General features: G+C 46.8%; 1 protein-coding gene across 8 annotated transcripts; it reads right to left on the bottom strand.

Moving 5' to 3' along the window:
- CD33 (CD33 molecule) lies at positions 1-13,109 on the bottom strand. Of its 8 annotated transcripts, none has more exons than XM_031659223.1 (11): positions 12,831-13,109; positions 12,458-12,661; positions 12,130-12,292; positions 10,158-11,262; positions 9,838-9,907; positions 9,395-9,775; positions 8,910-9,188; positions 8,636-8,683; positions 5,080-5,164; positions 4,657-4,738; positions 1-499 (listed from the first exon to the last, which is right to left on the bottom strand). In XM_031659223.1, the coding sequence occupies exons 4-11, from the start codon at positions 10,290-10,292 to the stop codon at positions 329-331; spliced, it is 1,251 nt and encodes a 416-aa protein (XP_031515083.1). In that variant the 5' UTR covers positions 10,293-11,262; positions 12,130-12,292; positions 12,458-12,661; positions 12,831-13,109; the 3' UTR covers positions 1-328. The 8 variants fall into 8 exon arrangements, with proteins under 8 accessions (XP_031515083.1, XP_031515084.1, XP_031515086.1 ...); XM_031659224.1 differs by lacking the exon at positions 12,831-13,109 and having other exon boundaries at positions 10,158-10,343; positions 11,033-11,262; positions 12,458-12,803; XM_031659226.1 differs by lacking the exon at positions 12,831-13,109 and having other exon boundaries at positions 4,657-4,802; positions 12,458-12,810.

Raw genomic sequence — 13,109 nt, 5'->3', positions numbered from 1 at the left:
TGGCGTTTTCCACGTGTACCTTTATTTAATGCTCACAGCATCCCTGTGAGATAGGACTTCTTGTACCTATTTCACAGAGAAGTAAATGGAGACGTGGAAGGTTAAGGAGCTTGTGTGACATCATACACTTAGCAAATGAAAGAGCACAGATTTGATTCCATGACTCTCTGCTTACAAAGTCTAAGATGATATCAATATAGCAGGAAACTCACATAATGTCTATAAACCCATTGCCTGTGGGGTGTTAAATCTCCAAGAATCCGCCTTTGGTCCCCGACCTGTAGAGGATGTGAATCTTCTACCTGAGCCCGATGCTTTTGTGGGTTCCTCACTGGGTCCTGACCTCTGAGTATTCGGTGGAGGTGTCCTCAGAAGGATTCATCCCATGAAAGTTGAGGGAAGCGTAGTGCAGCTCCTCGTCCATCTCCACAGTAAGGGTGGTACCTGAACAGCCTGAGGTTTCAGTGGGGCCATGTAACTTGGACTTCTTCTGGTGTTTCTTATGGAGAGGAAAGAAGGGGGTTAGAGCAGGGCAGTGAGGAGGGGGACCGGGAGAAGGCAAGGAGGGTCAATGAAGTAAAATGAACATTTATTCACTCTTTCATTCTTTCATCAAATGTTTATTAATTAAGGCTTTACTTATTCGTTACCTAACACATGTAGCATGTATTGATTGATTCCCAATTCTCTTCAATATTCACAGAGACTAATGTGGAAAAATTATGGCCAGCTACACTGACATCATCTTTGGCATCTATTATTTTGTCCATTTTACAGACCAGGAAACTAGCTCTCAGAGAGCTTAGGTAATTTCCAAAGTCACACATCTGTTGACCCTGAACTCAGTCCCAGGTCTCTGGGACCTCCTCTGTGCTGGGAACTGGATCCTCAGGAGGGAGCAAAGCAGAGCAGGAGCCCTGTGATTTCCAATACAGCAGGGGATGAAGACAGAAACAGACTGGTAATTGCAAATTGTGACAGCGTGCAGCTCAACAGGAGAGAGTAGAATGATAGAGGTCTGATAAAACTCAGCCTTTTCCTTGTGGAGCTCACGGTGTGGTAGGTGGAGCTATGGGAATGTAGTTAGTTCAAGTGGTGCAAAGCTCTATACAAACAGGGAACATGGTATCCCGAGCGACACAGGAGCAGATGCTGGAGAAATGGCAAGTCTACAGGGTACAACCATTTTCTGGTGCAGGCCCATTGCTTGTTTCTAGATTTGGTGCAGTGTTTCTCAAAAGAGTCCTTCAACTCACAGATTCTGCCTCCTCTCTTCCCATTCTCTCTTGAACTCTCTCTAGTCAAGGGATTTTTCTCCAGTAGAAGATCAGATCTGCTTTGCTGTCATATCGCTTAGCTACATTCAAATAGCCATTTCTCAGATTGTATCTTACCAGACTTACCAGCGTTTGAAACAAATGACCAACCTCTCCTCCATGAAGCCCCATCTTCCTTTGGCCACCAACACTAGAGTCTGCAATTTCCTGGTCATTGGCTCCTACTCATTCTCAGCTTTCTCACCATTTACACCTCATCTCCCTAACATTCGATGCTGGAGGGTTCCAGGGCTGTGTCTGTGGACCTCTTCTCTTCTTTGTAGATTCATCCATTATTGGATGTTGATATGGAAGCCCCCAACCTCTGTGTCTCCCACATGGATCCCTCTTCTGAGTTCCAGACACTTGCCTGCTACTTGTCATCTCCACATGGATGTCTCAGAGGCACCTCAAACTTACAGTAACCAAAATAATGTTTGACATACACTTGAAAATATACTTCTCTTTCAAGGTTGGTGATTTTCATCATTGGCAGTTTGATTCTTTAAGTTTGAATTCTGAGTAAGCCACGTGAACATCATCATTGGCATCTATAGACATCTATGACATCCATGGGGTCTTCTTGGACATCCATGACATCTATGATATCTGTGGAGCCACCTATGACATCTGAGACCCTTACCGAGCAGAGCCCATGAGCTATCTTTGCTCCTGCCTTGCATGCACTCCATCACTGCATTTGCAAATACTGTTGACTCCACCTTCAAGACGTATCCGGAACCCAATTTCTCCACACCAGATTCATCATTCTTACTTGGGACTAAGTCTGAGTCAGTCATCTCTTGGCTTGATCATCCGTGTATCCTCTATTCTGGTATCTTCTCTTCTATGCTACGTACTAGAGTTCCTCACAGAGCAGCCAGAGTCACTCCCACCAAAATGAGTGTCAGTTCATGTCACTCTTCTGCTCTAAATGCATCGATAACTATGATGAACTTAGGACCCGGCAATATTTGCAGCTTCTGTGTCTCTTCAGCTTCATTTCCTACCTGCCATTGTTCAGTCCACACCCCACCCCCGACACTGCCTTATCCACACTCTCCTACTTTGTTTCTCTAAAACGTCAGATGTGCTGCAGCCTCAGAGCCATGGTACTCGCTGCTTCCTTGATGATTCTCTACTGCTCACACTGTACTCATTTTCTTCCTGCAGCTGTTTGCCCAAAGGCCACTCTTTGGCCCCCAGGACTGTCCAATCCATTCTCCCATTTCATTTTCTGCCATAGCACTTATTTCATGCCTATTTCATGTATATTTGCACTACTTATTTGTTCATTATTTTCATCCCTTTTCCCAATAGATGTTAAGCCCCTGATAGGAGGAATACTTTATATTTGTAAAATACATGTTTATAAAAATACAGAATGGCACAAGGGCCTAGAACAACTGGCAAATGGGATTATATAGATATTTGCAGAATGAATGAGTGCTTATTGACCCTGTGTTAAAAAACTTTACTGTGGTGTTCTCTTTAGTCAGAGTTAAATAAATTAAAGAAAAAAATCAGAGCTGAAGGATGCACTGGAGTTGGGCAGGTAGCTACTAGGCATATGAGGAGGAAGGAACAGCTCAGCAATGATTCTGAGATGAAAAAGCTTGCTCTGCTTGAGGTGATTGAGTGGCTAATGTTGGGGGAGCGTAGCACTGAAGGGGACTCTGGTTTTCCTGCTCCAAATGCCAGACCCAGTTGTTGGAACGCCAACCTTTCAGGAGTGTGGAGAAGCAGTACATTTCAAACTTGGGAATGAGGGGACGATGATCTTTTAGGGAGGTAATGTTCTGGAGAGGAGAAATGGGAGGTGAGGCTGCAGCAGAATAAGGAGTAACAGGGGATCTCAGCTCAGAAGGAGTGATTGTGTTAAGCTGTGTTCAGAGGAAGCTCAGACATGCATCGTAGCATACTGGCACAGGAAGAAGAGACGGAGGACTGGGGCAGGAGGGGGCCATGTCTCTGGTTGGGTAATGGGGACAAGAGTGCCATTAGTGAGACAGAGAACCAATCAGGAGAAGTATATTTAGGGGTGTGTCAACCAAGTGTTCCTGATGTTCTGACATCTGGGGCATTGCTGAGCCTTGAGAGACTACCTCTCCCAGGGATAGTAGATTTCTAGAGCTAATAAAGGGCTTGCATACAAGTGCACCTTTCGTGTGCAAACCAGTCAATCTAAAGCCCACACTACCAGCTGGATCCTTTATTGAGCTCTTACACTCCAGGCCACAATCCCCCTTAATAAACCCAGAGCCACGTACCAGACAACTAGACACAACTCCTATACCCCAGAGTCTGCTGAAATTGTTCAAAGTAGCCAATCCTAAACCTGCCTAGCTTGCTTACCCTGTCTTGCCCATTATTTTCGTTGAAAGCCACAGTAAAGGCTCTTGTCCCATTTTCCCCTTGCTCCCTCTGCTTCCTGACTGACCCTGGTGCTTTTCTGTATGGCCTTGCATGGTGTGGTGCAACCTCTCCTCTTGGGAACATTGAATAAGAAACTATCTTTTTTTTTTTTTTCTTTGAGAGAGAGTCTTGCTCTGTTGCCCACGCTGGAGTGCAGTGGCACGATCTCGGCTCACTGCAAGCTCCACCTCCCAGGTTCACACCATTCTCCTGCCTCAGCCTCCAAAGTAGCTGGGACTACAGGCGCCCACCACCATGCCTGGCTAATTATTTTGTATTTTTAGTAGAGATGGGATTTCACCGTGTTAGCCAGGATGGCCTCAATCTCCTGACCTCATGATCCATCCAACTCAGCCTCTCAAAGTGCTGGGATTACAGGCATGAGCCACTGCGCCCGGCCAAGAAACTGTCTTTTCAATGGCCATAATCTCCTGATCTGTTGGCCTCAACATACCTGAATAACATTAAAACCTACACTGTTGGGGCCAGGCATGGTGGCTCATGCCTGTAATCCCAGCACTTTGGGAGGCCGAGGTGGGCGGATCATGAGGTCAGGAGATCGAGACCATCCTGGCTAACACGATGAAACCCTGTCTCTACTAAAAATACAAAAAATTAGCTGGGCATGGTGGTGGGTGCCTGTAGTCCCAGCTACTCGGGAGGCTGAGGCAGGATAGTGGCTTGAACCTGGTAGGCGGAGCTTGCAGTGAGCCGAGGTTGTGCTACTGCACTTCAGCCTGGGTGACAGAGCGGGACTCTGTCTCAAAAGAACAAAAACAAAACAAAACAAAAAAACCTACACTGTTAAACAGGAGGAAAGACAATAAGCTCAGTTCTGGAAATGCTGAATGGGGCATGACTGTGGGCCATGTTGGGAGGAGGTGTCTGCAGGGCATCCTGGATGCCAGCATGCCCCATCACTCACCGAGGATGCTGGCCCTGTGGCAGGGTGGGTGTCGATCCTGCCCACTGCTGTCCTGGCTGCTTTCCTCCTGTGAGTCTTCACTCTGATGGGAGACACCAGGGTCTTTGAGCCTGGTTTTCTCAGGCTGTGGGGCCATTGTTATGAGCCTGGAATGAGGGACTTTGGCAGGTAAGGGGTGGAATTAATCCAGGAGCCTTCAAACAAAACTTAGAAACAAGGTCTTCCTCTACCTCCCACTCCTTGGACATCTGAGACCAGGGCCCTAGCATAGACCCATGCCTAGCCCAGTGGCTACAGGCTAGATTCTGTAGATCACCACACCCCCTGCCCTTTCTCCAGCCCTCACAGCCCCTCCAGGACCCTTCTACACGAGGTCTATCCTCTTCACCTCTGGTCCACGCCTGACCCAGAGAAAATGCTCACGTGAAGAAGATGAGGCAGAGACAAAGAGCAAGCAGGACTGTAACACCAGCTCCCCCGATGGCCCCCTGAACCACTCCTTGTTTCCCTGCAGACAAAAAAGACATGGGGTGAACTCTAATCTGGATAAACAGGTATGTGTATCCTCCTCTCCAGCATGTAGAGAGGGGTGACTTCACCTCCAAAATGGGGTTTAGCTCCTAGATCTTCGCATCCATCATAGACATGAATATTGACCATGACCGTGAGACAAAGTACACAGTACACCTGACACCTCTTGTCCCACCCTCTCTCTCCAGTGCACAAAACACCATCTCTCCTAGGACCCAGGTTCCTCTCCACCCTCAGTCTCTCTGAAATGAACCTCAGAAATAGCCACTGAAGGACTGTGAAGCTCTGAGCCTCTTGGATGACAGAGAGAGAGAGAGAGAGAGAAAGCACTGGAATGCTGATAAGCCTTGTCTCTTCTTTCTTCCCACTGGCCCCATCACTCAGGGTCAAAGGTGGTCCTTTTGGCCTTAAAAAGTACCTGGAATCAGGGTGGGGCAGGGAGGTGGTTCTCAGACCTTCTTAGACCCAGACAGTTGTCCTGGACCTGCCTGGCTGTACCTTCTCGATCCCAACACTCAGAGTCAGGGGCGTTTCTCTGAGCATCATCTGTCAACAGTTTGATGACAACTACTGAGGGAACTATTCCTGCCCTCACTGGGCTCACTGTCCACCGAGGGACCAGATGCCATTATTAATTGGAATAAGGCAGTGGAGAGAGCACTGGTCTTTGGACAGAGGTCAGGGGTAAGGGTTGAGGTATGGACAATAGAAAAAAAAATCCCCTGAAGAGATTTTTGGGGAAGTGTGACTATTCTATATGATACTCTCATGGTGGATTCATGTCATTATACATTTTTTAGAAACCTGTAAAATATACAACACTAACTGAACTTTAATGTAAACTATGGACTTCAGGTGACAATGATATGTCAATGTAGGTTTATTGATTGTAACAAATGTACCATTTTGATGGGGGATGCTGATGACCAGGGAAACTATGTGTAAGGGTAGAGGGCATAAGGGAAGTCTTTGTACCTTCTGTTCAATGTTTTCATGAAAAATAAAGTTCATTTATAAATGCTCCCAAGATGTTCAGCGACTAGAAGATTCCACTCAATTTTACTGTGAAAGGAACACTACTCTGAAAAATAAAACCTATTTAAAAATGCCCCCATTGGAGCAAAATGGCTGACCAGAGGTGCCTGGAGCTCATCCTCCCCCATCCCCCCAGGCAGGAAAGGACCAAGGCAATGAATAAACAGTAAAGATTTGAGTGGAGTGTCGAAGGCAGAGTACTGTAGTGCAGCAGGGGAGTGGAGAGTTACCTGTGGTAATTGGAAGCCCAGGAGGGCAGCATGGAGGCACCCAGACTTTGCAGCTCCCTCTCCCCAGCCCAGATTGGTTTGTCCCAGAGACAGGAAGGATTTCCCCTTGTAGGGAAATGAGAAGCAGAAGAATACAACCAACCCCCAGTGCCCACTGCAGATACCTACATTCCTTACTACAGGTTAATCCTGCAGTCCTCACAAGCTCTGAGCACAGTTGGAAGAGCTGCCAGGAATTCATGCAGCTGCATGGTTCTGGATTAGGAGCACACGGTGTGCACTCCCAACTCCCTAACCAGCCCCTGTGGGCAAGCTGCTGCGACACAGCACCATCTCGAGACCACAGCCGTCTCTGGAGTGCACCCTCCTCTGGGGGCCAGTGGCCACGCACCTCTTCATCACTGTAACTCCATCTTTGTTCCCCTAAGCCTGCAGTAATGGCTGAATACCACAATTAGAGCTGCATGGAGCCTGGGCCCAGGATTGGCTGGAACTCTGGTCCTGAACAGCAGAGAAACCAACCCCTGCTGCCTGTACTTCCAGCTGGAGGAAGAGTCTTATGGTCCCACTCAGTCTCTTCAATAAATGATGCTGGAAAAATTGGTGCCATATGCAGAAGAATGAAACTAGACTCACACCTCTCATCCTATGCAAAAATCAATTCAAAATGGATTGAAGACCTTAATGTAAGACACAAAAATATAAACATACTAGAAGAAAACATAGGGGAAATGCTGTAGGACATTGGTCTGGAAAAATATTCTATGAGTAAGACCTCGCTAGCACAAGTAACAAAAGCAAAAGCAAATAAACAAGATAATGTCAAGCTAAAAAGCTTCTATGCAGCAAAGGAAACAACAGAGTGAAAAGGCAACCTACAGAATAGGAGAAAATATTTGTCAGCTATTCATCTGACAAATGATTCATATACAGAATATACAAGGAACTCATGCATCTCAATGGCAAAGACACCCAATCTGATTTAAAAATGGGCAAATTATCTGAGTAGACATTTCTCTAGAGAAGATATACAGATGGCCAACAAATATATGAAAAATGCTCAGCATCACCAATCACCAGGGAAATGCAAATCAAAACCACAATGAAGTAACGTCACCCCAGTTGGGAGGACTATGATAAAAAAAAAGATGAAAATTAACAAATGATGGTGAGGATGTAGAGAAGAGGGAATTCTTAAATGCTTTTGACCAGAATGTAAACTAGTATAACCACTACTAGTATATGTAGTTTTTTTTCCTCAAAAATATACAAATAGAACTACCATATGATCCAGCAATCCCACTACTGGGCATTTATATAATGGAAAGGAAATCAGTATATTGAAGAAACGTCTGCACCTCTGTGTTTATTGCAGCACTAACCACAATAGGAAGATATGAAAATAACCTAAGTGTCCAACAACAGATGAATAAATAAAGGAAATGTGGCATATATACACAATGGATTATCATTCAGCCATAAAAAATAATGAAATTTTGTTATTCACTATAACATAGATTGAACTAGAAGACATTATGTTAAATGAAATAAGCCAGGAACACAAAGTTAAATACCACAAGTTCTTACTCATAAGTGGAAGCTAAAAAAAGTTGATTTCATGGAAGTAAAAAGTAGAACAGAGAATAATAAGAGCTGGGAAGGTTAGGGGAACAATGATAAGGAGAGAGATTTGTTAAAAGATACAAGATCACACTTGGAAAGGAAGAGTAAGTTCTGGTATTCTATACCACTGTAGGATGACTGTGGTTAAAAATAATAGATAGTTTCAAATAGCTAGAGAGGGGATATTGAATGTTTCCAACACAGTGAAATGATAAATGTTCAAAATGACGGATATGCTATTACCCTGATCTGATTACTATACGTTATTAGTATTGAAACATCACTATGCCATCCATAAATATGTACTATTATTATGTATCAATTAAAAATAAAATACCCCAAAACATTCAGTGACAGGAGGGAGACAAAGAGCATTATTTGGATGGGCAAGGAAGAAGTTGCTAGTCATCCCCAAATATCCTTATCCAAGGTGCCCGATGTCTACCTGTGTCTAACTGCAGGCCTTGCCTCTGAACATTTGACTCTGAAAGTCCAGATCTGACCAAACGTGACACAGACTCAACCCAGTAACAGCCTCAGGCAGGGAGGCACCTTCCTACCTGAGCCATCTCCTAGAAAGATATCAGTTCTTGGGTTCTGTGAAGCATCTAAGAGAGGAAGAGAGGATTTCCTTCAGTTGGGAGTAGAGATGCGATAAGGGTAGGCATTTCCCCTCACTCCTGCCAAAGCCACAGAAATGCAGAAGGGACAGGGCTCATGTCCTTCTAACTGCCGAACTCAGCCAGGTCCCCAGGACACGAAATGTCCCCAGCACCAGCCCATCCTGTCTCCCCTACACACTCAGGGACCCGAGCATCCTGGCCCAGCACTTACAGGTGACATTGAGCTGGATGGTTCTCTCCGTGGTCACGCCAGCTCCAGGGAACTTCACCTGACAGGTGAGGTTGGTGCCGTGGTCCTGGGGCCGGGGGGTGATTATGAGCACCGAGGAGTGAGTGGTCCTGAGGCCCAGGGAGGTGGGCGCAGCTGACATCCAGGAGAAGATTGGAGGTGTTCCCTGCTCACAGGCCCAGGGCACAGAGCAGGTCAGGTTTTTGGAGTGGTCAGGGTCTAGGGCTCCAGGGATGAGGATTTGGGGCCTGTGGGTCAAGTCTAGTGAGAAGAAGCGGGGGGGATGCAGAATCAAGAGGGAGCGTCCAGGTGAGGGCCTGAGAGAAGATCAACCTCTGGTCAAGCTCCCCTGCTAAGCATGACAGGCTTTACCCCTAAACCCCTCCCAGTACCAGGGTCCCATCCCAGCCCTGCCCTGTAGTACCCATGACCTTCCCTTGTGACCACTTCTGGAGCCTGTGCCTCACCTGTCACATGCACAGAGAGCTGGGTAGATTTGTAACTGTATTTGGTACTTCCTTTCTCCATCCGAAAGAAGTATGAACCATTATCCCTCCTCCTGGCATCTGCGATGCTCAGGGAGCAGTTGTTCCTACTGGGATCCCCAAGGAGGCGGAATCGGCCCTGGGTCTCCTCCTGTACTTCTTGATCTAGCTTGTTTGTGGCCACTGGAGAGTCCAAGGATACAATGGCTCCTTCCCGGAACCAGTAACCATGAACTGGGGAATTCCTGGTGTGGTAGGGTACGGGATGGAAGAAAGTGCAGGGCACAAGGACGCACAAACCCTCCTGTACTGTCACTGACTCCTGCACTTCCAGCCTGACTCTTGGATCCATAGCCAGGGCCCCTGTGGGGAAATGAGGGTCAGCTTGGCCCAGCCCGACAACCCCCCTCCCAGCAGTCACTCACCTGCCCACAGCAGCGGCAGCAGCAGCAGCAGCAGCAGCGGCATGTCTGAGGCTGAGGCTTCCTGGGCTTCCTGTGTGAGCAGAGAACAGGAAAGGAGTGGAGGAGAAGGGCTAGGGGGCCGGATAGGAAGCTGGGGAGGAGCAGGAGACCGCAGCCCTGCATGGAAGAGGAACCTCAGACCCACACGTGCTCAGAGCTTGTCCCTTCCACACAGATTGACCCTCATGGGCCAGAGATGCCAGACACCCGCCCAGAGAGCGGAGGAGATGGAGCAGAATCTGAGTCTTGCCTCCCAGGAGCACCGGAGCCTGGACCAGTACCTCCGGGGCCATCTGAGACATGCGAACCCCATGTCTAAAATCCTTCCACTCTGAGGTACTTTTCTGTGCACAACTGTTTACATGGGGGCTGGTCACTGCTGGCCTGGCCCGAGTCACAGGCTCCTCTAGATCCATGGGGTGATTTGTCCAGCAGGATATAGGATTCTATAGGGTCTGTGTGAATGGCTGGGGCAGAGAAACAAAGAAGAGTCCTAGGTAAAGTGAAAGTGGCAGCCATTCATTTCTTCATTCATTCACTAAAGACATAGTGACAGAGCAGGACCACTGTCATCTCGGACAAACACCGCCACTTTAAGTTCTAACTCCCTTTCTAGCCTCATGCATTTCAAGGAAATCACTTCTCTGCTAACTACAAGCAGCCAGAAAGAGCAGACCGGTGAAACACGGATAAGACAGCTCAGGCACAGAGGGAGGTGGGGGGAAAGTCTCTTGAGTTATTGCCAAACTTCACCCTCATCCAATGGGCCCTAGTAAAACAGTGGGCCTTAATAAGCACATTCCTTTGCCTTCAGGTGCACTAAGTTGGAAAGCTAAATGCAGACTCGTTGGGTATGCCTGCAGCTGCAAAAAGATGTATGGGAACAGATACACAACTCTCCCTCCCAGATAAGCACAACAAAGAGACACAGAAGCAGTCCAAGCCTCTGATAAACCCTCCCACCCTAAATCCTTAAAAACTCTTAGTCTGTAAGAGAGTGTGCCTCTACCTAACTCAGCCAGAAACTCCTCTCAGGTTTGTTTTCTCTAAAACCTGTCTTGACTGGCGAGCCACCATACATGTTTCTTTCTTCTTTCTTTAATTCTTACATTGAGCCTTTGTGTGTAGGTGGGGCTTGAGAAGAGATGCCACTGACCTGATTCCTGCCCTTGAGATGTTCCCCATCCATAGCCTCATGTCCTCACCACACACACACATATACTGTCTGGATTTAGAGCTGTGAAAAATTGGGAATTTGCCATGTGTCATGGGAGCATATTGGAAAATTTGAAAGAAATTTGACTATAGAATTTTCCCCTGGCAGCTAGTACACTGCTTTGCACAGTGTCGATGACATCTCCAAAATAAGAACTATGCAGCATCTTCCTGTAAAACAAAAGGGAGAACACATGTTCGTTCTATGAACCAGTGCAGAAAAAAACTTTTTTCTGTTCATGCTGCTATTTGGTTCAGTATGGGCAGAAGCAAGTTTTTTTAGAGGCTCATGATATGGATCAACATTTTCATGTAAAAATCTGCTTCTCACAGTTAAATATGGCCCAAAGACATAATATGTCCAGACAACATGAGTGGACTGTACAGAGAAAATTAAACTTTAGGTCCAGCTACGTGGTTGTCCATATCACTCTGTGTAGTATGCATCCAGCAACCCTTGATCCCTGGGACATATTAGTACTTGCCACCTTACCTTTGTCAAATCTCTACATACAATAGTATCTAGATAACTCTTAATTCGTCCTTACTAATAGAGAGGTAGCATCCTCGTTTGATATACAACAAATTAAGTCTCCAGTAAATAATATCTGTTGTAAGTTATTTAGCATGTGGCACATAATGGAAAATTCAGTACATTTAGTGCTTTTTTTTTTTTTTTAAGACAGGGTCTTGCTCTGTTGCCCAGGCTGGAGTGCACTGGCATGATCACAGCTCACTGCAGCCTTGACCTCCCAGGCTCAAGTGACTCTCCCAGCTCATCCTCCCTAGTAGCTGGGACCACAGGCTCATACTACCAGGCTGGAGTAATTTTTTGTTTTTATTTTTAGGCGGGATGGGGTCTTGCTATGTTCCCCAGGCTGGTCTTGAACTGCTGGGTTCAAACAATCCTCCCACCTTGGCCTCCAAAGTGCTTTGACTATGGGCGTGAGGCACTGTGCCCAGTCACATTTAGTTTTAACAATAAAGTCATACTATGTTCATGGACCAGAAGATCAAATATGAATATGTGAGTCTTACTGTGTTTCTTTAATGAATTTAATGAAGGCCCGAGAACCAAGAGCAGATGGATTTTCCAGCTCCAGAAGAAGGAGCAAGCTCATGCTTCCCTCTAGCTCTTTCCTTCTACGATTCTGTCATCTGATCCTTGGCCCCAGCAGAGTCCCCCCTCCCTGGCTGGAGCCTGAAAGAGAGAGAGAGAGAGAGGATGGGGAGGAGGGACCTCTCCTGGGCCCTGTCTCCAACATCCTCCATCCCCACATAACAGCACATCTAAGAATAAAGCGCATGCTCAGTGCAGGTCTACACGAATGAATGCTTTAATAAATGGTGGGGGCTGTTTCCCTACCTTCTTCCTAATTCACACTGCAAAGCTGCCCCTGATGAGGCGTCCCTCGTCCGTCTTTTTCTTACGGATGCGTCTGCTTCCTGCGGCAACCCCTGCCGAGGCTCCCACGTACGTCTGTTTCTCTCACTTTTCAGGAGCTCTGAGCGGCCTGTACGTGTGCATCCGTGCTGCCTCATACCAGGCAGAGCCGCAGTCTATCCTCTTCTGCAGATGGAAGAGCAACGTGTGTTTGATTTGAATGCAGGAAGTAGGTTTGCTCCCATGTGCTGAAAGATTTTGTTGTAAAACTTCCCTGTGGTGTGGCGCCAAGGGAAGCCCTCTTCTCTCTCTGCAGCAGTTCGTGGGATGACTTTTTTTTTTTTTTTTTACCAACCTCCCATCCAATACGGAGCAAGCCACGGGAGAACCTCCTGTGATCCTCAACACACGAGAAGTGAATGAGCGAGTATGTCCTCCACCGTCGGGACCAACTTCTACGGGGATTTGTAGAGGCTGTAATTCACAGTATGGCCACCAGAGGGCAGTCATAACCCTTCACTTTCCGGTCCTTTCACACCAAAGACACATCAGGTCAAACGTCATGTGAGACTTGTGCAAACGTCATGTGAGACTTGTGCAAACAGCTGGAAATAGTTTTTTTTAATTGGAGAAC

Source organism: Papio anubis, chromosome 20 (assembly GCF_008728515.1).
Source record: "Papio anubis isolate 15944 chromosome 20, Panubis1.0, whole genome shotgun sequence".
Lineage (NCBI taxonomy): Eukaryota > Metazoa > Chordata > Mammalia > Primates > Cercopithecidae > Papio > Papio anubis.
Note: the sequence above shows the minus strand (reverse complement) of the source record. Positions and strands in the feature narration are given on the sequence as shown.

Excerpts from the sequence above, each read along its gene's own strand:
- CD33 (XM_031659223.1), bottom strand. The coding sequence starts at position 10,292 with ATGGATCTAGAGGAGCCTGTGACTCGGGCCAGGCCAGCAGTGACCAGC. Across the intron at positions 9,908-10,157 it reads TGTCTCAGATGGCCCCGGAG|GAAGCCCAGGAAGCCTCAGC; the intron begins GTACTGGTCCAG and ends CTGCTCACACAG. Across the intron at positions 4,739-5,079 it reads CTCTGCCTCATCTTCTTCAC|AGTGAAGACTCACAGGAGGA; the intron begins GTGAGCATTTTC and ends GTCTCCCATCAG.